Here is a 23,607-nt window from a genome sequence, read left to right as displayed (position 1 = left end):
ACTAGATGCTACTGTGGAATATAGGGGTTGAACCCATGACCACCTGGTCTCCATTGGGCAACCTTACCAACTGAGCTACATCCATCTAAGCTCTCTCTCTCTCTCTCTCTCTCTCTCTCTCTCTCTTCTTTTCCTACATGATGTCAGAGCCAAACAATCTATAACCTATAGTCTATGCCTTTCCAAAACACATGCCCTTGTCATAATTTAACTCTTATACCCATACAAAAGGAGTCATATTCATAGTGTCCAAATTCGTCAAATAACGAAAGACAATTTTATGGTTTATTGTCCGCTGATCCGGACAACCCTTTGCAATAATGGCACAATCTATGTCGTCATCGCAACTCAACATGCGAAAATTCACAATCGAGAAATTATCGAACACAAATTATCGAATATGGAAGGCAAGATTAGAATTACTTTTTAAATATAATAAATTATGGGATATAATTCTAGGATCGTCAACAAAACTGGAAAAAGGCGAATAACTTGAAGAATATGAGGAAAAAGACTTATGCGCAAGAATGGAAATTCTAATGCACGTAAGTGATGGCACTAGGTAAACATTACGAAAAATGGAGACAACTCAAGAGATGTAGAAGCACTTACAAACTATTTACGAGCCGAAAAACGATGCCCAACAAGCGCATACACTTCAAGCGCTTGTTAATTACAAAATGAATGACGAACAACCGGTTGGTGAATTTCTATTAATCTGGCAAAGGAAATTAGATGTTGTGTTAACTTCGGGATTAGAAATCCATGATAAATTGCAAAAGATTCTCCTTCTTGGTGCTCTTCCTCACTCGTGGTCCACTTTCAGAACCACCCAAAACTCTATAAATTGTCCAACTCTAATTGATCTTCTTGTAAATATTAGACAGGAAGAAACAATGCGCTTACAGAGGTCTTCAAATTTAGCTCCAAGTGTGGCAATGGTAGCATACAAAAACCGACGATTCACTCAAAGAGGAGAAAGCTCAAAGCCATGGATAAAGAAAGATCAAAACACTAAACAAGGAGGAATTTGGTTCAACAACACCTATTGTAAAATATGCAAACGTTCTAATCATGCAACAAAAGATTGTCTCACAAACTCAAATTTCAAGAATTAGCAACCTTGAAGGCATGTGCAAGCCCATCTTGTTGGAGAAGAGATGGATGATGATAAAACCATAGGAGATGGATATCAAAATGGTGACAGGTATGTCGATGTTCTTCAAGCATTCATTGCCGAATCACTTTCTGCCACGATCCCAAATACAAGTAATGTAAATGACATATGGTATCTTGACATTGGTGCCACTAACCACTTAACTAATAGGAAAGATTGGTTATGTAATTATAAGGAAGTTGAACCCCCTCTCATTGTAAGATTTGGAAATAATGGGACCAAACAAGCTATTGGCAAGGGTGATATTACTTTTGAAGTCACAAGAGGAAGACATTTCACAATTAATGAAGTTCTCTATGTCCCAAGCATCACCAAACATTTGCTATCGATTAGTCGAGCAACGACAAATGGTACTATCATTGAGTTTCATCCGAACCATGCTATTATTAAACATAAATCCACAAATGGAGAACTTATTAGAACTTGTTGCAAATGAGAAGGATGATTATATCCCATAAAATGTATTCCTACATATCTTATTTTATAAGCACATCATTCTACCCCAATTCAATCCTCTACATCTCTAACTAATCTACATTCTCCCTCTTCTCTTTGGCATTTTCGTCTAGGCCATATACATTTCAATGCTCTAAAAACATTACAATGTAATAATCTAGTCCATGGTTTGCCAAAAGAACCTTTCAAGCCCATCTCTTTGTGTGAAAGTTGTATCCTTGGGAAAATGCCCCAAAAACCCTTCCCAAAGCATAGATCTAGAGCCTCTACCTGTCAGGAACAGTACTAAGACAGAGAGGGAATTAGTACTAAAAGATGTGAATTAGTACTAAGAGAGAGAAGAGGGTGTAGAACTCACGAGAGAAGGAGAGAGAGAGAGAATGATGATACCAAAAGATATATTATATTATATGAAGAGTAAGTACAAGAATAGCTATGAGGCTTAAGATTGGCGTTGAACTAATTTGGTTCGAAATAATACCTTGTGCCTCCTTTTATAGTGTTTTCAGGAGTACTCCTAAAGTTTCTAGAATGTTCAAGAGAAATATGGAAATACATCAATTTTCTATAGTGAAATAATAAATGAAAATAATATCCTTCATAGTACAATATATAGTCTAATGGCATGTAACATAAGGTCATGGGTTTGAATCTTGCCATAGCATGGCACTATCCCCCTCGACCCATGTAACATAAAGTCATGGGTTCGAATCTTGCCATAGCATGACACTATCCCCCCTTCCAAACGAAGAGTGTTACGAGTCGTTTTGGATTGAGGACCCGGTTTGTCGGGATATTGACGATGGAAGTCTTCAACAAGAGCATGAGCATTGGTCACATTCTTTATCGGTTCCCAAGTATGCTCGCTAGGGCTATATCCAAGCCAATCGACCAAATAGTAGAGCTTGTTGCGAACAATCTTGGAATCGAGGATGGCGGCAACCTCATACTCAGGTCCATCTTCAAGTTCGATCAGAGGTGGAGGTGGTTTGATATGACCTAGGATAGTACTATCTTGATAGGGTTCTAGAAGAGAACTAAGAAATACCAGATGTATCCGTAGTTGCAGTGGTTGATCGAGACAAAAAGCGACATCATTAAATTTTCCAATAATACGGAAAGGACCCAATCGCCGATAATCCAATTTATCGCATGGGCGAGTAGTCTTGATGTGTCGCCATAATAGCCATACTCGATCTCAAATGTTAAAACTAGATGGAAGCCAATGAAGATCCGCATAATCCTTGCGTAAATGAGTAGATAAATCCGCCTGTATCTTGCATAACCACTCCAAACAATCCTCTGGATAAGGATTTGTGGGTAACTCCGGAGTTTCGAATACACACCACGGGGGATGATAGCCCGTATAAGCATAAAACGGTGTAACTTTAGTCGATGAGTGAACAGAGTTATTATACACAAAGTTGGCGAAGTGGAGAATATCCGCCCAATCATCTTAGTGATAGCTTAGAAAACACTGAAGATACTGTTCCAGTGTTTGATTTGTTCGTTCTGCTTGTCCGTCTGTTTGCAGGTGGTAGCCGGAGGAGAGGTTACAAGTGACCTTGACCATTTTGAAGAGGTGCTTCCAAAATTTTGAGACAAAACTGAGGTCCATGGTCGTTGATGATACTATCGGGGAGGCCATGATGCCGACATACCTCACGCATGATAGTTTCGGCGTTTTTTTCACTAGTGATTTCCTTAGTACATGGTAGGAAATGGGCCATCTTCGTATATCGATCTACTACTGGTAAGATCGCATCGAATCCTGTAGAAATTGGAAGATCTGTGATGAAATCTACAGCAATGGATTGCCACAGGCTGCTTGGAATTGGTAATGGTTCTAATAAACCATATGGATGATGTGTTGGCATATTTTCTCTACAACATGTATCACATGTCCGAACATGATCTTCAAAAATCGTTGCAAATGGGGCCACCAGCATGATCGTTGTACTAAATCTAACATTTTAGTACTACCAAAATGCCTAGTTGTATATGTGTCATGACAATTTAGGACTACTCGACGGCGACAAGAACCATTAGGAACATACAAGATGTTACCCGGTCGGCAAAGGAGCAGAGACCAGAATGTGAAAAGGGATGGTTATTCGGAATATATTTAAATAAATAGATTAGATTATAATTATGTAGTGAACGGACGGACTGGAATCGGTATGCCGATCCGGATCCGGACCGATTCCGAATAGGTGCCGGTTGGCACCGTTTTGTACGCAGCACCAGTGACCTATATAAAGGCCCGGTTACAATGAATAACTCTAACGGAGAATTAATATAAGCTTCTTGTTCTATCTTCACGTATTGATTACCGTTCTGAATTAATTGTTTTATCTTACGCGTGTATTAAGTGTATGCCTTATTGCTAAGTAGCTAATTAAGTCGAAATAATCGTTGTGTCTTAAGTTATCTCACCATAACACCCCTTTGGTGAAGTGTCTTCCGGCGACACCCTGTGTTAGGCCATTGTCCGGCCCTAAGGATTAACACAGTTTTTGGCGACCACGATTCCTGCACAATCGCAGCGAATAGCAGTGGGAATGGATGACGCGACCAACGAACGACCCGGTTACGGAGCGAGCAAGGCGACTTGCTGAACGGCTGAGGAAGCGAGAGGCTTTCTAGCAAGCGGCAGAAGAAATCAGAGCGGATCGCTCATTTTCGAAAGTTATCCGGAGAGTTGCCAAGGAATCACTTCGACTTCCACAAAACGCTTGCCCGGACGAAAGAAGTAGCCTAAGGAACATCCGGGAAGCAGAATCTCTTCTCCAGGCATTGGCAGCGGGGGAAGGCGAATCCGAAGCATTTTCGGCATTTAAATCAGGTTCGGACGGGGAATACAGCGCGCAGACGAACTACCGCAGCAGTAACGACACCCCAGGCGGACCAGAGGACGAGGAGTCAGATACTTTGCCGACAACAGAACCCGAATCGACAAGGTTGGAAACTCCGGTACCAGAAGTCGACGACGAGAGACCTCTAACACCGGAAGTCGAGGAGGAGAAGCCTCTGACACCACAAGAGGAGCAAGAAAGACCTCTGACGGCGACAGAAGACCGGGGAAAACCTCCGTCACCACCAGAGGAGGAACGACCACCGACACCACCAGCCCGTGCACCGACACCGAACGACGATATGTCGTTCCAATATCCCAGATACCGGGATGATCTGGATGCAGAAGCCCACGTCCATGCATTTTAGCAGACCTGGGAAGCGAACCATGTGTCCCAACGCTTAAATGCAGCTGAAGAGGAACGCTCAAAACAGGAAGAGTTCGGCATGACCTTGGAGGGACCGGCCGCCAGATGGCACCGAACATAGGATCCCAACACCATCCCCACGTTTGAAACATTAAAGACAAAATTCTTGCATTTCTTCCACAAGGAGATGGGCCAGTGGGAAATGGTTGGCTTATTTTATAGTATCCGGCAGGAACCAAGGGAGAACATCCAACAGTTTGTCATCCGGTTCCAGCGGATACACAGTCAGCTCAGCCGGACACCACTGGAGGAAGAAACAAAGGCCATATTCTTAGCAGCACTCCGGGAACCCTTACAGATGGTGTGCACCATCATCGATTTCCGCCATAGATCAAGTGATTGACCGAGTTCGGGAAATGGAAAACTCGGGTTCATGGCTAACCATGGGCGCACTTTAGCGTATGCTACCGATAGAAGAGGACCTCCGTTTCCGACAAGCAGTTCAATGTACGATATGCTTGAATGCCGGTCATTCGGCGCTGGAATGCACCATGCGTGCCCAATGCTTGCTCTGCCACTCCAGAAGTCACACAATAGAACGGTGTGAGTATAACTTGTTAAATTGACAAGCACCACTGGTCCGGCAAATTGAAGCATGGAGCAACCGAGAGGAAGAAGAAGAACGATGGCGCCGAGAGGAGCGCTACCGGCCGGCACAAGATGTCCGGTATAGCGACCAAAGAGACGCATATGACCGGTATGATAGACAGGATAGATACCGGGACTATAATGGACGGTATAAAAGATATAACCGGGATCATTCCCCTGGTTACAACCACCGACGGGACGACTATGGCAAGGCTGACGACCAGCCCCGGCAAGGATATCGCAACAAAAAGAATTTCAATAAGAAACGTCATTTCAACAAAAAGGGGGGTCATTCACGAGAACCGGAAAAGGGCGCTCCGAGCAGCCATATAGACCAAAACCAAGCACTTGCCCCTGGTCCGCCACCAAGCATACACGCCGAATCCAGCAACGCCCGGAAGCCATACTGCTATTATTGCCAACAAGAGGGCCACTATAGTAATACATGTCCGGCGAAGAGCTACGACAATCGACCAGCGGTGAACATGGTAGACGCAGAAGTCGCGGACCTACAACAAGTCACTACAAGGTCAAAAGGCAAAGCCACGGAGTGGGAAACTCAAGAAGCCATCCGGAAGCACGCAACCGAATGGGTGAAGAAGGCAAATGAACGGAATGTGGTTGAGCTCGAACAACAAAAGGAGAATGCCGAAGAGCTCACCGGCACGGGGCAACCCAAAAACCCAACATGGCAGGCGTTACAAGACTGCCAAATCACGTTGCCGTTAGGACGGCTATTGCAACTGGTACCACGGTTCATGGAAGGACTGAAGACCGGAAGGACGGCAGCTGACACACCACCGGCTCCGGCATTCTTTTCAAATCCAGAGGAAGGACTGGCAGTGGTGGACACAAGCAGTCCATCAATCACAGCCATCGAGAAGGGAAAAGAACTACCCGGCACGATTATCAATGGAGGATCTGGCGTGAACGTGATCAACCTCCGAACATGTAACACGCTAGGAATCTAGGACTAGGAACCGTGTCCGTTTTGGTTTCGGATGGCAGACACTAGCTCAGTATGGCCGACCGGATTAATACACGATCTGGAAGTGACCATCGGGGGTCACACATTTCGCTTTTCCGTAGTAGTTCTCCAGCTACAAGCTCAGGGCGCTTACCCGCTATTGTTGGGACGACCCTGGTTTAAAACGGCACACATAAAGCAAAATTGGAGGAGGAACATAAATACATTCCGGCGTGGAAAAGCGTAAGTACGAGTACCGACTCAACCACGATCCGGTACCGGCAAGGAATCAACACCGCTATATGTGGAATGTGTTAACATGCTGGAAGTATTGCCAGATGAAGAGGTCGATCAATACTTACAGGAAAATCCGAAGATCGTACCTCTGTTCGAGATTGATGTAACCGAAGCAGTATCACCGTACATACTGCAACTGGACGAGACCGACAAGGAACTGGATAAAGAGGCAATCCGGGAATTACGGCAAGCACAGGAGGCACTGGAAAAAGAAATGGCAGTATCACAGCGTGTGAAAGCATCCCAACTAGAAGAGGTAAACCTCGGTACCACAGAGGACACAAGACCGGTGCACATCGCCAAGGAAATGACTTCGAAGAACAAAACGGCAATGATCACACTCCTAAAAGAATTTCGCGATGTGTTCGCCTGGTCCTACGAAGATATGTCGGGACTCGATCCTCAGTTATATCAACACTAAATACATCTGAGCAAAGACGCCAAACCGGTAGCACAACGAAGTTACCGAATGAACCTGAATTACGCAGCAAAGGTCAAAGAAGAAATCGACAAGTTGCTGAGAGTGGGCTTCATCCGACCGGTAAAGAAAGCCACATGGCTCAGCCTGATAGTGGTAGTACCCAAAAAGAACGGTAAAACCAGAGTGTGCGTCAACTACCGGAAATTGAATGCAGCTACGGTAACGGACGCCTTCCCACTTCCATTCACGGATGGAGTCCTGGATGCGGTCGCCGGTCATAAGGTGTACAGTTTTCTGGATGGTTTCAGCGGCTATAATAAGATCCGGATGCACCCCGCCGACCAGGAGAAAACCGCTTTTGTCACCGAATGGGGAGTCTTTGTTGCCATAGTGATGATGTTCAGACTGAAAACGGCACCGACAACCTTCCAACGGATCATCATGGAAATTTTCGAGGAATTCATTCCGGCATTCATGCAGGTGTTTTTGGATGACTTCGTTGTTTATAGCCAGGAAGGGGATCACCTTCAGCACCTCCGACTATGCCTAGAAAAATGTAGGGTTTACCGACTTAGCCTGAACCCGGCAAAATGCATGTTCGGAGTAACCAGCGGAGCGTTACTGGGCCACATAGTCAACAAGGATGGTATCGCAGTGGATCCCGACAAAGTAAAAGCAATCTTGGAGGCACTGGCACCAGCCACGGCAAAGGCACTAAGCCGGTTCTTAGGACAAATTCGGTGGCATAGCCGAATGCTCCGGTATTTGGTAGACCTGGCGACACCACTGCATGCCGCAGTACATCGGACACCGTTCCGATGGACGGACACAGAAGACCAGGCTTACCGGGCACTAAAAGTACTGTTGTCACAAGTGTCGGTGGTGCAACCTCCGGATTGGTCCAAAGAGTTCCATGTGTTCGTTGACCTCCGGATTGCAATCGGGAGCGCACTGATGCAACTGACAGAACCAAAATGGTACCGGCCAGTCTATTATGCCAGCCGGAAGTTGTCCCAAGTGGAACGTAATTATTCCACAACGCAAAAGGGAGGCTTTGGGAATGATCTACAATGTCACCAAGTTTAGACACTATCTGTTGGGCAGGAAATTTTCCTTTCACGTAGATCATTCGACGCTCCTCCATTTGGTGTCCAAAGCATCACTCACCGGTAAGCTGGCCCGGTGGACGTTACTACTGCAAGAATTCGAGTTCGAGATATTCCACCGACCCGGCATACAACATGCGGTAGCGGACTATTTAAGCCAGCTAGATTCTGGCGAAACCGATGACGGAGTCCAGACGACTTTCCGGATGCAGAGCTATTTAGAGTCACAGCAGAAACGGCAACAGACAGTTTGGTCGCAAAGGAAGACAAGTGGCTCACCAATATGCACCAATTTCTGAGCACTGGTTTACCTTCGGAGGAGATGAACAGAGACGAAAGGAAACGCTAAGCGGTTCAAAGCCGGCACTTCTGTCTATTGTAGGACACACTGTACCACAAAGGCACAGATGGCGGCGTGCAGTGCGCAGTGACAAAAAGGAAGTAATATTGCACGAGGCACACTGCGGCGTGGCCAGAGGACATTATGCCGGAGACCCTACGGCAAGGAAAATATGGCAGAGTGGACTATGGTGGCCAACAACATTGAAAGATGTAGTCCGGTACGCTAAAGCATGTGACCTATGTCAACGAATGGGGCAACCAACCGAAAAAGCCAGAATGCCTCACAAGCCCGTGCTACCGTTAGAACCATTTGAGAAATGGGGGCTAGATTTTGTCGGTCTGTTCAAACCACCGGCAATGAGAACCGGCAACCGGTACGTGATCGTCGCTACAGATTACTGCACGAAATGGGTGGAAGCGAAAGCACTACGCGACAACACCGTAGCATCCACGGCAAAAAATTTATATGAATGCATCTGGTGCCGATATGGATGTCCGATAGAGCTCATAAGTGACCAAGGTGGGCACTTCTTAGGGCAAGTAGTGGAAAGTTTGACGACATTTTATGCGGTGGTGCACAAACGAAGCACTCCCTATTATCTGCAAGCCAACGGATTAGCAGAGTCAACAAATAAAACACTACAGAATATCCTGCGGAAAATCGTCAATGAGAACCAGACGGATTGGGATACAAAGTTGCACAGTGCACTCTGGGCCTACCAAACGGCATATAAAACAAGTATCCGCACAACACCAGTAGAGTTCCAGGTCCTGAGTTTACGAATACAAATTCGGGAACACCTAAATGAGAAGGAATCGGAAGCTATGCGGTTAAACGCATTGTGCGAATTGGAAGACCACCGGCTAGCCAGCATCATGCACCTAGAACTAGAGCAGCGGCGAAGGAAGGCGTTCGTGGATCGTCACTGAAAAGGGAACGAAAAGATGTTCGGCATCGGTAAGCCGATACTCGTGTTCCTGACCCGGATGGGTAAGATGCCGGGAAAGCTACGGTTTCGGTGGACCGGACCATACTGGATTACGCGAGAGTTCAACAGTTCCTACCAATTAGGGACACTCGCCGGCGACGTTCTGGGCAAATGGTTCAATGGGTTCCGACTCAACCATACAATGGACCCATGCCAAAAAACCCATTTGAACAAGTGAAGGGAGACACAGAACTGGACACCGGTAAGTCGGAAGCGCCGGCAAGGATCACAATCCGGATAGAGATCCAGTGGGACCGGTTGCTAATTAGCAAAACCATTTATTATCAAAAAAAAAAGAAAAAGAAAAAAAAGAAATCAAATCAAATCAAAGTAAATCATACAAGGGCCAGGGGTGAACTAACACATGCAAAAAGAAGGAGTGAACAGGCACTTTGAAAAGGTACGTAGTGGGCTATTAATAGGGTATTAAACTGCCGCCACATGGCACGTTATTCTATTTTAGTACACAACGTGCACATGCGCGGGTAATGAGAAAAAAAACAGGCGCCAACATGCAACAAGAAGACCCCCACCATATAGAAACCCTCACATTTCACGAACAGAGGAGCACAAACACAGACAGGCGATTGAAGATAAGCAGACGCGAACCCACGCACACAGAGACTCCTCACACACAACCCTCACCAGCGCTCACCGACCTCGACAAAGCCATGGACTGCCGAGCACTCTCTGAAGCAGCCAAGAAGTGGCTAAGGCAACACGGCTTAGAGGGTTTCCTCACCATCATGGAGGCGCCACCGCACCAGGAGGTGGAGAAGATAGTCAAAGAAATCGACACGGACCTGATTACTGAGGAGGCCATCCATGCGTTGATTGCCCTTCCGGAAGGGGGAATCTTCACTATCGACAACCCTACCCCGGAACAGCGCCGAAAATACTTTGGGGAATACTCTCTAGCAAGCAAGGCCTACCGGACACAGGGCGGCAAAGATACTCTCTTTCGAGAGATTGCCCGGGTGCTCCATGAATTCGGACATGTATACCCTCGACCCCCCTGCATGCCCCAAAACCGGGCCGGCTTAATCATAGCCACATATGAAGGCATGAAGGTGGACTGGGCCGTACTAATTGTGGATGGCCTCTGTGCGGCCATCGACTCTGTAAGAGGCAAAGAGGGTCGGAAGATATCGGCGGCGGTGGCGCAATGGCTCACTCTATTGGCGCCACCTATCGAGCCTGTCAAGACCACGAAGCGGGGAAGAACAACCGCAAGCACCCCGAAAACGGCCTCTAAACGGCAGCAGTTGTTGGCGTCTAAGGCAACCAAAGGGAAGGCGGCCGACACGGACCAGGCGGCAAAGGAGCGCGCCAACAGGAAGCGGCAGGCGGAAACGCAGGAGGAGCCACCGGTGCGGCCAATCAAGATTAGGCTTAGCCGACCGGTTCAACAAGCGTTGGACCCCTTGGTAGCAAAAATCAACATCGGGACTCAAGACGAGGAAACGGAGGAGGAACTGTTAGAGCACCTCCAGCAGCACTAGAAGGCAAGCACCTCCGAACATGCCGGGGAGCATTCAGACCCAAAGAAGGATGGAACGCCTGTACCCCGCCCTGAGCAGCCCGCACCAAGGATGGAACCGGAACCAGTTCGGATAGAACCGGCCACAGAGCCCCCTCCACAACAACCTCTACCGGCGGGTCAGGAGACAGCAAGACCCGATATGCAAGTGCCGGAAGTATAGTTGTCGACCCCACCGGTAGGCCAAGAGCATTCAGAGGCGGAGCAACCAACGGAGCAGCCAACGGAGCCGCAACCAGAACGGCAAAGTGGTCACCAACAAGAGCCAGAGTTGCAGCTCGAGGCAACTGGACCGAACCGATCACTGGCCAACGACACCAACAGCCAACCCTCCGGGCAGATGCAACAACAGGGCACCAGTAGCCAATGGCTCCGGTGGATTGGAGAACAGATTGCCAGAGTGGTACACTACATAGAGGCGGAAGAGAAAGCGCAGATGGACCGGTTGCTCATCACAACCAGAGAACTAGAGACGGCCCGGTTGAGGATCCAGAGCGTAGAACAAGACTTGGACCTACCCACAGAAGAATTGGCCAAAATGGCCTTAACCGGACCATAGCTCCAAGCACCGGTGACCCCAGTCAATGTACAGAATAAAAAAGCACCAGCACCTGTACATAGCAATAAGACCCCGGAGACGGAAACAGTCCCGGAGATAGTGGTGGCGCAAGCAAAAGAGCTTGTTGAATTACGAGATGAATTGGCCGCACAGGAAGCATTACGCACCCGAGAGTGGGACTTGAAGAAAGCGGCAGAAGAAGAGCAACGAAAGACTGCTGAGAACCTCCGCCGGGCAAAAGAGAATCTGCGGAAAGGACATAAGGCCTACGACCGGCTGAAGGAGGAGAAAGAGAAGGCGCTGCAAGAAAAGGAGAAGCTGCGACGGATGGCGGAAACAAAGATCGAAAGGCTGAAAGAAGAACTCTGTCAGCAAAAGGACCGAGAAGACCGTGCTCGCTGGCAACTCAACCAAAAGCTGAAACAGAAAACCAATGATTTTGACACCTGCACCGGGACTACAAGCACCTGGATACGGAGCATAAGAAATAGCAGGAGAAGATGGCAGAGCTCCAGCAGGAGGTACATCGGGTTGAGACGACGCTGGCAGAGGAACGGGTTGAAAGAACCACGCTACTAGAGGAAGCCGCGCAAGAACAGATGGAGCTGCATAAGCAGCATTATGAAGAGAAGGAAAGAGCGATGATGATCTTGCAAAGGCTGCACACCACTTATCAAACCCAACTGTCACATTACCAGGAGCAGGAGGTGGATACGGTGGCACTCATCAAGCAGTTGAAGGACGAACGGCAAGCCGCAAAGGACAAATCAAAGATGGGATTGGAGCGGATCCAGTTCATTGTCCAGGCATGGAGGAACAAGACCAAACGCTTGATTGACGAAAGCTCCACACAATGGTGGGACAAATGGGCAAAGCACACAGCCGAGCTCCAGTTGCTACAAGCAGACACAGAAAACCGGCAGAGGGATGGCGACGATTGCTACATGCTAACGAAGGAGGACTTCACCGCCATCAGAGAGGAGTTAGCCGAAGATTTTATAACTTTGGCGAAGGAGTAGGCAACAGTGGTCTGGCAACTTGTAGCCCACTAGATGATGATCGACTGGATGCTCAAATCCAGTTTGAGAGCTATGAGCGGATCAGGCTATGGAGAGAAGAAGCAAAGCAGGCGGCGACCGTCAACCTCAGTGATGAGGAGCCATCACCGGAGCAAGGACCGGACGGAGACAAAGCCGGGACGAGTCAACCGGAGTCAAATCCGGTGGAGCAGCTAACGGAGGAATCACCACCACAACCGCTGGTACCGAGAGCCGAACAGACGCCCGCTCAGGAGCAAAAGCCAGAGGAGCCGCAGCCACAGCAGCCACCACAGCAACAACCGAATTCCGAACAACCATTGGATACCCTAGAGCAGAGTATTCTGGACATCTTGGATGAAGGCTAAGGGCCGGATAGTGGGATTCGACGTACAAGGTACTGTCCCACGGGCGTGCCATGTATTACCCGGCCGGCAAAGGAGCAGAGACCAGAATGTGAAAAGGGATGGTTATTCGGAATATACTTAAATAAGTAGATTAGATTATAATTATGTAGTGAACGGACGGACCGGAATCGGTATGCCGATCCGGATCCGGACTGATTCCGAACAGGTGCCGGTTGGCACCGTTTTGTACGCAGCATCGGTGACCTATATAAAGGCCCGGTTACAATGTATAACTCTAACGGAGAATTAATATAAGCTTCTTGTTCTATCTTCACGTATTGATTACCGTTCTGAATTAATTGTTATATCTTACGCGTGTATTAAGTGTATGCCTTATTGCTAAGTAGCTAATTAAGTCGAAATAATCGTTGTGTCTTAAGTTATCTCGCCGTAACACCCCTTTGGTGAAGTGTCTTCCAGAGACACCTTGTGTTAGGCCATTTTCCGGCCCTAAGGATTAACACAAGAGCTTCTTAAAGAATAGTAATCCATCATGACATTCGAATTGTCGATAATCCGTACCTAGTTGTTGCGATTGTGAACAAGATGCCCGAGAGTGATCAATTTGTGCTAGAGTGGCTTGAGCGAAAGCATCTATCTTCAAGTCCTCACGTATGGTATCGATAATGTGGGAATCCAATGGCATATCGAAAACCCGTGTTGCTTGCAGTCGTGCCGGTCCCAGGATTACTTGCTTTTGGATATCGAATGTTGGCTCACGGGGATGCGGTGCTAGATACGAGCCCCGCGATAACGCATCTGCCTTCCCTTTCTACTTCCTAGGACGATATGTAATTTTGAAGTCGAAATGAGTGAGGAATTTGTTACCCGGACAACAGAATTGGACCCACCGAGTTTGACATTGATTTAATACATGAGCATTCTGGAAGTACGCAAGATTTTTGTGATCATTGAATATAGTGACCTCATGAGAAGATCCCTCTCGAAAATGCCTCCATTGCGTAAAAGAGTCCACTATTTCTAATAGATCTTTATCGTGAATTTCATAGTTGATTTTGACGGCGTCAAACTTGTGTGAGTGGAAAACCACAAGATGTAGCTTTTCATCATCGCCTTGTTGTGAAAGAATGCTACCCAAGGCGAAATCCGACGCGTCTACCTCAATGATGAAAGGTTTTGCTGGATCAACATGAGCTAGAATAGGAGCTGATGTGAATGCCTTCTTAAGACTCTCAAAAGCCATGTCCGCTTCTTTAGACCAAACAAACAACTGCCCCTTCTTGGTAAGTTGTGTGAGAGGCAGAATAAGCTTTGAGTAATCTTGTATAAACTTACGGTAAAAATTGGCAAAGCCTAAAAAGCATTGCACATCTCTCAATGAATGTGGAGTCTACCACTCTATCACAGTTTTGACCTTGGTTAGATCCATAGAGTTGCCTTTCGAGGAGATGACATAGCCTAAAAATTCCATCTAGTTGCACTCATGATATGGCAAGACTCAAACCCGTGACCTTATGTTACATGGGTCGAGCTCTTGACCATTACACTATCTATTGTAATCCGTAAAATATTATTTTTATTTAAGTTTTACTATAGAAAATTAATGTATATTCCAAATTTCTCTAGAAAATTCTAGAAGCTTCAGGACTACTCCTGAGAACACTATAAAAGGAGGCACAAAGCATTATTTCGAACCAAATCGGTTCAACGCCAGTCTTAAGCCTCCTAGCCTTCCTTGTATATTCTTCTCACATAATATATCACTGTCATCATCATTTTCTCTCTCTCTCTCTCTCTCTCTCTCTCTCTCTCTCTCTCTCTCTCTCTCTCGTGTTCTACACCCTCTATTCCTCTTAGTACTAATATTCCTCTCTTACTAATTTCTTCTCTGTCTCAGTACTATTCCTGACAGTTCCAGAAGTTGAAGTTCGTGTCCTCAAACTTCCGAAAGCTCATTTCTGATGAGCCGGATCTCGAAGCCCTTTTAGTGGGAGTTGGCTGATTTGTAGTTCAACTGGGAGTGGTTATGATCGAAGGGAGGTATGATTGTATGTGGTCTACCTGAAGTGCGATCTAACCGGAGTGAGCACAAACGTTAAGAAGAGGATGTTGGCCAAAGTGTCCTAAACAGGTCGGATACAAAGTCGTAGCTTTACCCGAGACCGTGGTTGTCAAAATTGTGATTTAATTTTAAATTGTAATTTTGCTTATTTTTGTAGAGTGCAGAAAATCAATTGTAACTCTTTGTCAGTTGACCCAAATCAAGTGTCCTGAGTTGTATGCGTTCGGGAAGTCAAGACCAACACAAAGACACTTTGTCCAACGAACAACAGTACTTCTTTCTCTCACAAATTGCATGTTTGCAGTCACCGAATCAAAGCTTCAACTGAGGGAAGCTTGAGGAATTTGTTCCAGAAGATCCCGTAGACTTGGAGTTTTCACCAAACAAAATGAAGTGTGAGTGTTGCGGGAGAGAATGACAACATGCAGCAGATGAAAATGGTTTTAATACCAATTGTTGGGAAAAGGTCGTCAATCAATAAATGTCTACAATAGTGTATGCATGTCTTTGTGATCTAATAGACAACAAGTGTGTGAATGGAAGCAAAGAACAGTGCTCTAATGCAACATAGAGAAGGAAAGAAGATAAAAGGAGACGATTGGCACAATTGTATACACTATATTTCAAGATGGGGAACAACAAGAATAGATAGTATAAGCTTGGTTATATGTTAACACAAGCTTGATTATTACAAATATGGTTTGTCCAAAATGGACAGTGTGAATACGAACATTATGTGGTTGTTCAACATCTTCTTAAATTCTTCGTCATTCTTTGTTTGTGTGGCCCTCTTCGGCGTGTTCATCTTCATCTTCTTCGAATTGCTTTTCTTCTTTGTGTGGGGTTTTCAACATTCAAGGGGAGGCAATGAGGCTAGCAAATTGGTTGTTCATAGGGAGGACAAAGTGGCATGCTTTCTTTGTCCAAGGCTTTCTTCAACTAAGGTTTCTTCAGCAAGGGCTTTCTTCGACCACGGCTTTCCTCGACGAATGTTTCTTCGGCAAGGGCTTTCTTCAACTAGTTCAATTCTTCGACTAGAGCGAGAGTTCGACAAATTCGATTCTTCAACTACTTTCTACAACTAGTTAATTTCTTCAATTTACTCCCCTTTTGTCTCCTCTATCTTTTCGACTCCTTCGTGTTGGCCGGTCAGGACGACCCATGTGTGAAAAGGCTACGGGACGGTATGTTTTTTGGCCCAAAAAACATGGCAATTTTTTATTAGTACTAAAAATTATAAAAAAAACACAATTTCAACAAAAAAGAAACATTTTAGGGAGTGGGGTAGGGGTAGTAAAAGGTGCAATAAAGTGAGAAAATGGAGAAAACGGTTGTGAAGGATCTTACCATTTTGGGGGCTATTTCCCTGTCACATTAAAGCATTTACCTAATTTTCAATTGTGAACCTTCTTCCAATGGAGCATTCTCCATTTCATTGTTCTATATTTTCAAACTTGAAGCTTCTTCCATTTCATCTTTCTCCATTTTTGGATGTCTAGCTTTTTCCATAAATCATTCACCATTTTTCAGATTTGATTCACATTGTTGTAGAATGATTAGCATACAATACATGTAGAATATGTATGCTAAGTATTCTAACTTTTTTTAAAATTTGTCCATCATTGGTGTCGTGTTCTCCACGACCAGTGTGCTTGGTGTAGTTTTTTTATTTATGCTTTAAGGGGGGAGTATACTTTAGGAATGAGTGCATATTTTATCGGAATGGACATTTTGGGAACATAAAGTTCCCTCCCTCCCTTTCTGGTCATGGGTATAGTGCCTAGAAAGGTTGATTGTAGAAAGATGGTAGGGTGAAGGCGTCTTTGGTGTGAAGTCTAGGCTTGGCATCATGTGTGGATCCCTAACGCTGAGCAACTACAACGTGCATTGATGGGAAGTGGGCCCATCGCCTAGTGCTCGTTATGTGCAACGTATCCATTGCCCCCTTAATGTTACCCCTTGTCACGAAAGAGCAAATTAGCCTTAGTTTGAGCTTATTAGTAATTGGTCCTAAGGAGAGTTGATTTAGGATCAGCTTTAGGGCTGATTAGTTATGAAATTAGCCTTACCTAGGACAATTTTAGAAATTTGATCTTAACTATGATCTATTTCCTTTTTCAAACCTAGAGGCAATTTAGGATTGCCCTAGGTTCCTTAGGGTTTATTTGGGGTTCCTTAGGTTTGATGAAGAATCCTAAGGACAACACAAGTATTGTTGTGACCCTCGTGGGAGTGGCTCAATGGTAAAGCATTGATCACTTAGAAGCAAGGGTTCAAATTTTGTCTCCCATCAAATTATCATCTTTTTCCAAAGTTCCTTTTGCAACGTGAAATGAGTTCTCATTGTTTTTGCTCTCACACTTTATGAAGCAGTTTCTTGTTATTTAGAATCTGAACTGGCACATGATGACTTATAATTTTTTCATAATAGGTAGGTCGTCTAAATTAAATCACTAAGGAGATTTGAATCCAAATTACACCAATTTATAATTATTGAGCCCATCTCCATTGAGTTGGAGAATCCAAATAGGATATTCAATGATATACTTAAACTTTGGCATGGCGAGTCTACGGTTGACGACATGTGTTGTGGCAAATACATGCCTATGTGTGTAGTTTGAGAAGGATACATGCATATGTGTGAGTTTTAACAAGGATCACCATGGACTTGAAATAAGGAAGACACGACATAGATAAAGAGTCGCAAGGAGTGATAGTTGTAACGTGGCTCAATTTGGCAAATATGTATGTGTTTAGAGTAGATATGGATTAAAATATTGAAGTCTATACATTTCTCCCCCTATTATAGTCCACTTAAAGAAAGAAATAAGTCAAGATAGTAGATCCAAATTTACAACGAAATTACCACATTTTACATATGGTATAGAAAATCAAGTTTTGGGAAGGATTAAGTTTAAGATTGATGAAAGGGAAGAATATTCCTGAGTTTCGGACCTCGGCATGGCCTACCTACGATCAACAACTATGTCACCTTTTGTTGTTTTGGGTTCCATGCACTGTTGCATAGGTTTCCTTTGAAATTTTGATATGCATGAAACCCACCAATATAATCAAGAAGATCTTGAAAGTCTCATATACCACTCAAGAAGAATCATAGGAAACCTAAAACCCAAATGAAGAATTTCAAAAAACCATAAAAAATCCAAAACCCACTAGAAGATTTGGAAATTCGAAAGCCTCGTATAGCGCTCAAGACGAATCATAAGGAACTCGAAACCCAAATGAAGAATAACCAAAAACCACAAAAAATCCAAAGCTACTAGAAGATTTGGAAGTCCAAAAAATTCCAACAAACAACCCCTAAATCCCCAACACACCATTCAATAATGAGAAAAAATTATCTCCACATTATGGTCATGGATACGGGTACTATCACTTTGATAATATGTGTCATCATGAAATCAAATTCAAATCTCTCAAATGTTATAATTACAACTTGCGATGATGCACAATCTTTCATCGACTAAATATTTAATTGGCATTGCTATCTACAAGGTTCAATAACTAACTATTAAGGGGGGAAATGGTTGGGAACCACATGATTGGGCAAACCGAGGCAAAAGATCTAGGCTGCAACTTGAAAAATAGCACAACTCCATTTAGAGGATCAATTGCTATCTACAAGGTTCAATAACTAACTATTAAGGGGGGAAATGGTTGGGAACCACATGATTGGGCAAACCGAGGCAAAAGATCTAGGCTGTGACTTGAAAAATGGCACAACTCCATTTAGAGGATCAATTTCTAAGCTATTTGTATACTTACAAATATTAGTATACGTTGCCCCAATGCTACTATTCATGCTAATTCCTCGTTAAGTTCAAAAATCATGACTATTCTGAATCTTGAAACCATTACCTAATCATTCACTGAAACTTCATCAAGCATGTTGTCAAGCCAATTATGGATTTTGTTTTTCTTTTCTTCTTCATTTACTTTTTGTTTTGTTCCTTTTAATCCTTTCTTACATATGCACCACCTTCATAATCATCATGCTTCATGCTAATCACCAGCTTTGTTTCCATCTATCATTGTCTTCTTGATTGTCATCGTTCGTCGAATTCAAGACCAGTTCTAAATCATTGCAAGCTACTCGTCTGGTTCCATTGCCACAATTGCTAAAAATGGGCAGAGGATGATGGTTAGAGAGGTGGAGCCACTAAGGACATTAAAAATGGGCTTGGTATTGTTCAAGAGGTAAGGCCATCAACACAGTTAAAATGGCCATGGAATGGTCAGCAAGATGGTTTTTGATCTATCAACACACATATGATCCATCTTCTTGTCACCAACTAACCTATTTATCATGCCACTTGCTTTGTCTTCCACCGAGTTTCTGGTAGTCAGTCTTTGACAAGATGCAATTTAAATATAGCTTGAGACTCTTTAAGTATATGGTGCAGCCACTTGCAATCCTGAAGATCAATGGATACAACCTTTTAACGATTTTCTTTCCATCTCAATCCATGGTATTTCACAAATGTTTGCACCTCACATTCCTTCCCATCATCATTTGAGCAGCAATAAATAGCCTCTAGGTAACAGCTACAGATGCATTACGCATACAGATATTTAATGTTTCTTTAATGTACGCAGTGTTGGTGTCTCGATCACCATAATCCTTGTTTCTGTATAACTCTAATTGTGAAAACACATCACATTGCTTCATTGGCAACATAAACAACAGTACTTATTATTGCACGGAATTAGTTGATGTGGATATGAAAACAGAAGAAATCCTCATCATGCTTTACACCCAAAGTATCCAATTGATGTATCTATATATCTTTATTACTCATATTATCTATTTATTAGCATTATGTTACATACCTAGCCATGTGTAAGTAATCCTTCATCAGTATAAATCTCCGTCAAACATATCAGTAGCTTCTTCTTCTGCTTCAATCTCATCATCTTCCATACTAGCATTATCCTTCTCTTTCTCCTTCAACACTCTTTCAAGAGCTTCTAGTGCACCAGTGATGATGGCATCCCTAGCAGCACCAACGCTCCTAAACCTATTCTTACCTTCTTCTTCTTCTTCTTCTTCTTCTTCATCTTCATCAATCCTCTCCCTGTTTTTATAATCTTCACATTCACCTTGAGTTAACTCCCCCAATCTTATAGTGTGCTTATTCTTGTTAAATTTCTTCTCAGCTCTTCTTAAATGAAGCATGTCAAGATACCTATCCAGCCTTCTCGGATTAGTTTCCCTTTTTAATACCTCTGGGCTTTGGATCTGACTGACAATACTTCTATCCTTATCCACACCACCATAATTGGATTGCAATGATGATGGAACAACTAAATCTGGGCAGTAATGTAAAGAAGGAAGTGTTTCTTCCTCATCATTGTCGTCTTCTTTTTCCACTGTAGAGAAGACATCAGCTTCGTAGTTCCCATCTGCAACCTTTTGCTTCCTCAGAATGTTCCTCACTGTCTGATGAGCTTTGAGGAGCCCTTGCTTGCCACGACCAAATCGAGATGTGGAACCTGTTTCGACCCTTGTTGGAGAATTAGTGAAAGATATGGTCCTTAGTGTCAGCCCAGATGCACATCGGCTACCATGGGATTGTGTGGCTGGAGGTGTTGGGTATGATGAGTAATATCTGTCAAAACATTCCTTAGCTGTCTTCCCTGTCACCTACATACACATGAACCATAAATTATAACTATTAACGAAGTTAAAATTTTCAAAAATAGCATATTTATGAAAGGGCTAAAAATGCTGAAACGCCTATAGTTTTCAAGTAGACTTTATACATTGAATCCGAGTTTACAACAGAGTTGAATTCAGATATACAACCATGGGAAGAATCCAAGAAAGATCCCTATGTTGCCAACCTATATGAGGAAATAACGGCCCTTTGATAGCTATGAAGTATGATTGTTTCTGTGTTCTATTGAAAGCAAAAAAGAACTTGAATACACCTAAAAGAATTAGACACAGCTAGAGCTATGATCATCACAGCATTTTCATGAGATTAAGTTATGTCTCATTTCTCAATTTCGCATTCACCTTCTTGGATCTAAGTTCTTGCAATGTTAAGCGACCTGTTATCACTTTCCAATTTCGTCTATAACCTTCCATTAGACCAGACTTTTCTAGGCTACTAAGTTGGACCATTTCTTAAGATAAAATAACAGGTAAATAAAATCCTTGCTTATGACAAATTTCAGTCATACTGAAAGACACAAATTTCAGAATGGAGAGGCATATTGGTATAACAAACAACTTCTCCATTAGTACCTTTTTGGACACTTCAAACCAGAAGTTTGAGGAAGGCAGAACCTCAAAGTAAGCATTCTGCAACGCCAAGACTTGTTTGGCTGTCCAGCCATTTCCATCTTTCAAATCTTCAAAGTTTTCATGCGATAACTCCTCGCAGCAGACTTTCTTAGTTTTCTCATACTTCGAGTCGGGGCTGCAGAATCTGACCTTATTCTTGATACCAGCAGAGGTCAAGTCTCCCACTGTCTCCTCAATCAACTTTGTACCTTGGTGAGATAATGCCGAAACAGCGACAGACTTCACATCTTTGGTGAAGGCTCGCTTTCTTAAGGTTCTTCGGAAGCACTGGGCCATCCCTCCTTTCTTTTGCTTGGTATCTTCAATATTTCCATGAGACATCTCGTCATCCTGAGAATCCTCACACTGTTTGTTGATCGAGACTGAGGTTCTCTGTGTTCCCTCTTGAAAAGAAGGCTCCGATTCTGCGTAGGAAGTTTGTTTCTGTGAGATACTTTGTTGTGAGACGGATCTCTCGTCTCCAATCTTCTTCTTGTTGATACCACCAGAGATCAAATTCCCGGTTGCGAGTTCATTGGAATGTGATCTATGATGAGAAGATGCTGAAATCGGCTGCATTTTCATACAAATCGTTCGTTTCCTTAAAGTTCTTTTGAGGCATTTAGCAAGAGGAGATTGAGAGGAATGCGTTGCTCTGGATTTCTGGAGGGATGAGACGTTACAAAAATCTGGTTTACCTTGAGCAAAATGATTACCTTCAGCATAGCATGTTCCTACTGCTGGAGAAGCTTCAGACACAGGCTTCATGGTGTCTGTGTACGCAAAGCGTTTTCTCAAATTCCTTTGGAGGTATTCCACGGCAGAAGATCGGAAGGGAAAGTTGTTGGTAGATTTCTTGCAGATGGATGTGATGCAGGGGTTCTGTCCTGCCGTCGGTTCAGAAGAAGAGATCGTGCGAGATCGTGTGGGGGGATCGACGCGACTTTCTTTCTCCTTCTGCTGTTCATGGATTGGGAGGGGGGGTGCTTTCCTCTTCCTGGAAGGCATGGACACAGAAGAGCGCTTGCGTCTGCTGCTGCGTCGGGAGAGCTTCCCATTGCTCATGCCTGCGGATGCAGAGGCAGAAGGAGAAGGAGAAGGAGAAGGAGGAGGACGCAGCTTCGCCATAGCCATAGCCATAGCCATAGCCTTCTCTTTCTTTCAAAAATCGCTTACCGTTTGTTTGGCCTGCATATCATACGTATACGGTATACCTATGAATGTATACTGTATACATATGAACGTATACGTTGGAATGTATGTATGTACATACGAATGTATATACATATGCATGTATTTAACATACCGTATGGTATATGTATTGTATGCAAATACAAGCAATTCGGAATCAATTGGCACTTTGTAACTACAACTATTTAGCTTAAGTTTTTTATTTTATTTTTTTACTTTTGATGAATGGGTAAATACTAGGGATCGGCAATTGTTCGGTTTAGGCTTAGCTCGGTTAAGCCTAAACCGTTTAGGGGTTCTCAAACCTAAACCAAACCAAACCGATCCCTAAACTGGTTTGTGAACCGGCTTGGTAAACGGCTTGGAAACTGGTTTAGAAACCCCCCCCCCCCTTGTCTCTCTCTCTCACACACATGATCCACTGTGTACTATACAAGCTCCCTCCCTCTCCCTCTCCCTCTTTCTAAACGGCTTAACTGGCTTGAGCCGGTTTGGCAAGGCTCAAGCCAAGCCGAACCGAGCTCAAACCATTTAGTCAATCTCAAACCTAAGGCGAGCCAAGCCGAGCCTCTAAGTCGTTTTAAACTGGTTTAGCTAAACGATTTAGGCTTGAGTCGAGCCGTTGTCGATCCCTGGTAAATACCCCATTTTTGTTGTAGACCGATTGTCTCATGGGCCAATTTTGGTCTTAGAAGACATTAATATATTTGTCTTTCTTTCTTTCTGCTCTCTCTCTCTCAATATGTGTCAATCATAAAAAATGATGAGCATAAATGTTACATATGACTCAAAATAGAAACACCTAATGATTTGCCCACTTTTGTAGTTGGATGTTACAATCCTCATCAAGATTCTAACTTTTATGCTTATTTGGATAAAGATCAAGTTGTTGCCAATCTAGAAGTTGATATTACTT

General features: G+C 44.0%; 1 protein-coding gene across 1 annotated transcript; it reads right to left on the bottom strand.

Annotated features, from left to right (window-relative positions):
- Positions 1 to 19,885: 19,885 nt before the first annotated feature.
- On the bottom strand, positions 19,886 to 22,635 carry LOC147864262 (Homeodomain-like superfamily protein). Its single transcript, XM_087320550.1, has 2 exons — positions 21,462 to 22,635; positions 19,886 to 20,855 (listed from the first exon to the last, which is right to left on the bottom strand). Exons 1-2 carry the CDS (start codon positions 22,632 to 22,634, stop codon positions 20,067 to 20,069), a joined length of 1,962 nt encoding a protein of 653 aa, XP_087176676.1. The 5' UTR covers position 22,635; the 3' UTR covers positions 19,886 to 20,066.
- Positions 22,636 to 23,607: the final 972 nt, after the last annotated feature.

The sequence above is a fragment of the Azolla caroliniana genome, unplaced genomic scaffold (assembly GCF_043228905.1).
Source record: "Azolla caroliniana isolate FFs.n. ecotype wild unplaced genomic scaffold, voAzoCaro1.0.p SCAF_5, whole genome shotgun sequence".
Lineage (NCBI taxonomy): Eukaryota > Viridiplantae > Streptophyta > Polypodiopsida > Salviniales > Salviniaceae > Azolla > Azolla caroliniana.
Note: the sequence above shows the minus strand (reverse complement) of the source record. Positions and strands in the feature narration are given on the sequence as shown.

What these genes read in the sequence shown, in the direction of transcription:
- LOC147864262 (XM_087320550.1), bottom strand. Translation starts at nt 22,634, where the DNA reads ATGGCTATGGCGAAGCTGCGTCCTCCTCCTTCTCCTTCTCCTTCTCCT. An exon ending in GGTTTGAAGTGTCCAAAAAG is followed by an intron (nt 20,856 to 21,461) that starts GTACTAATGGAG and finishes ATGTGTATGTAG; the next exon opens with GTGACAGGGAAGACAGCTAA.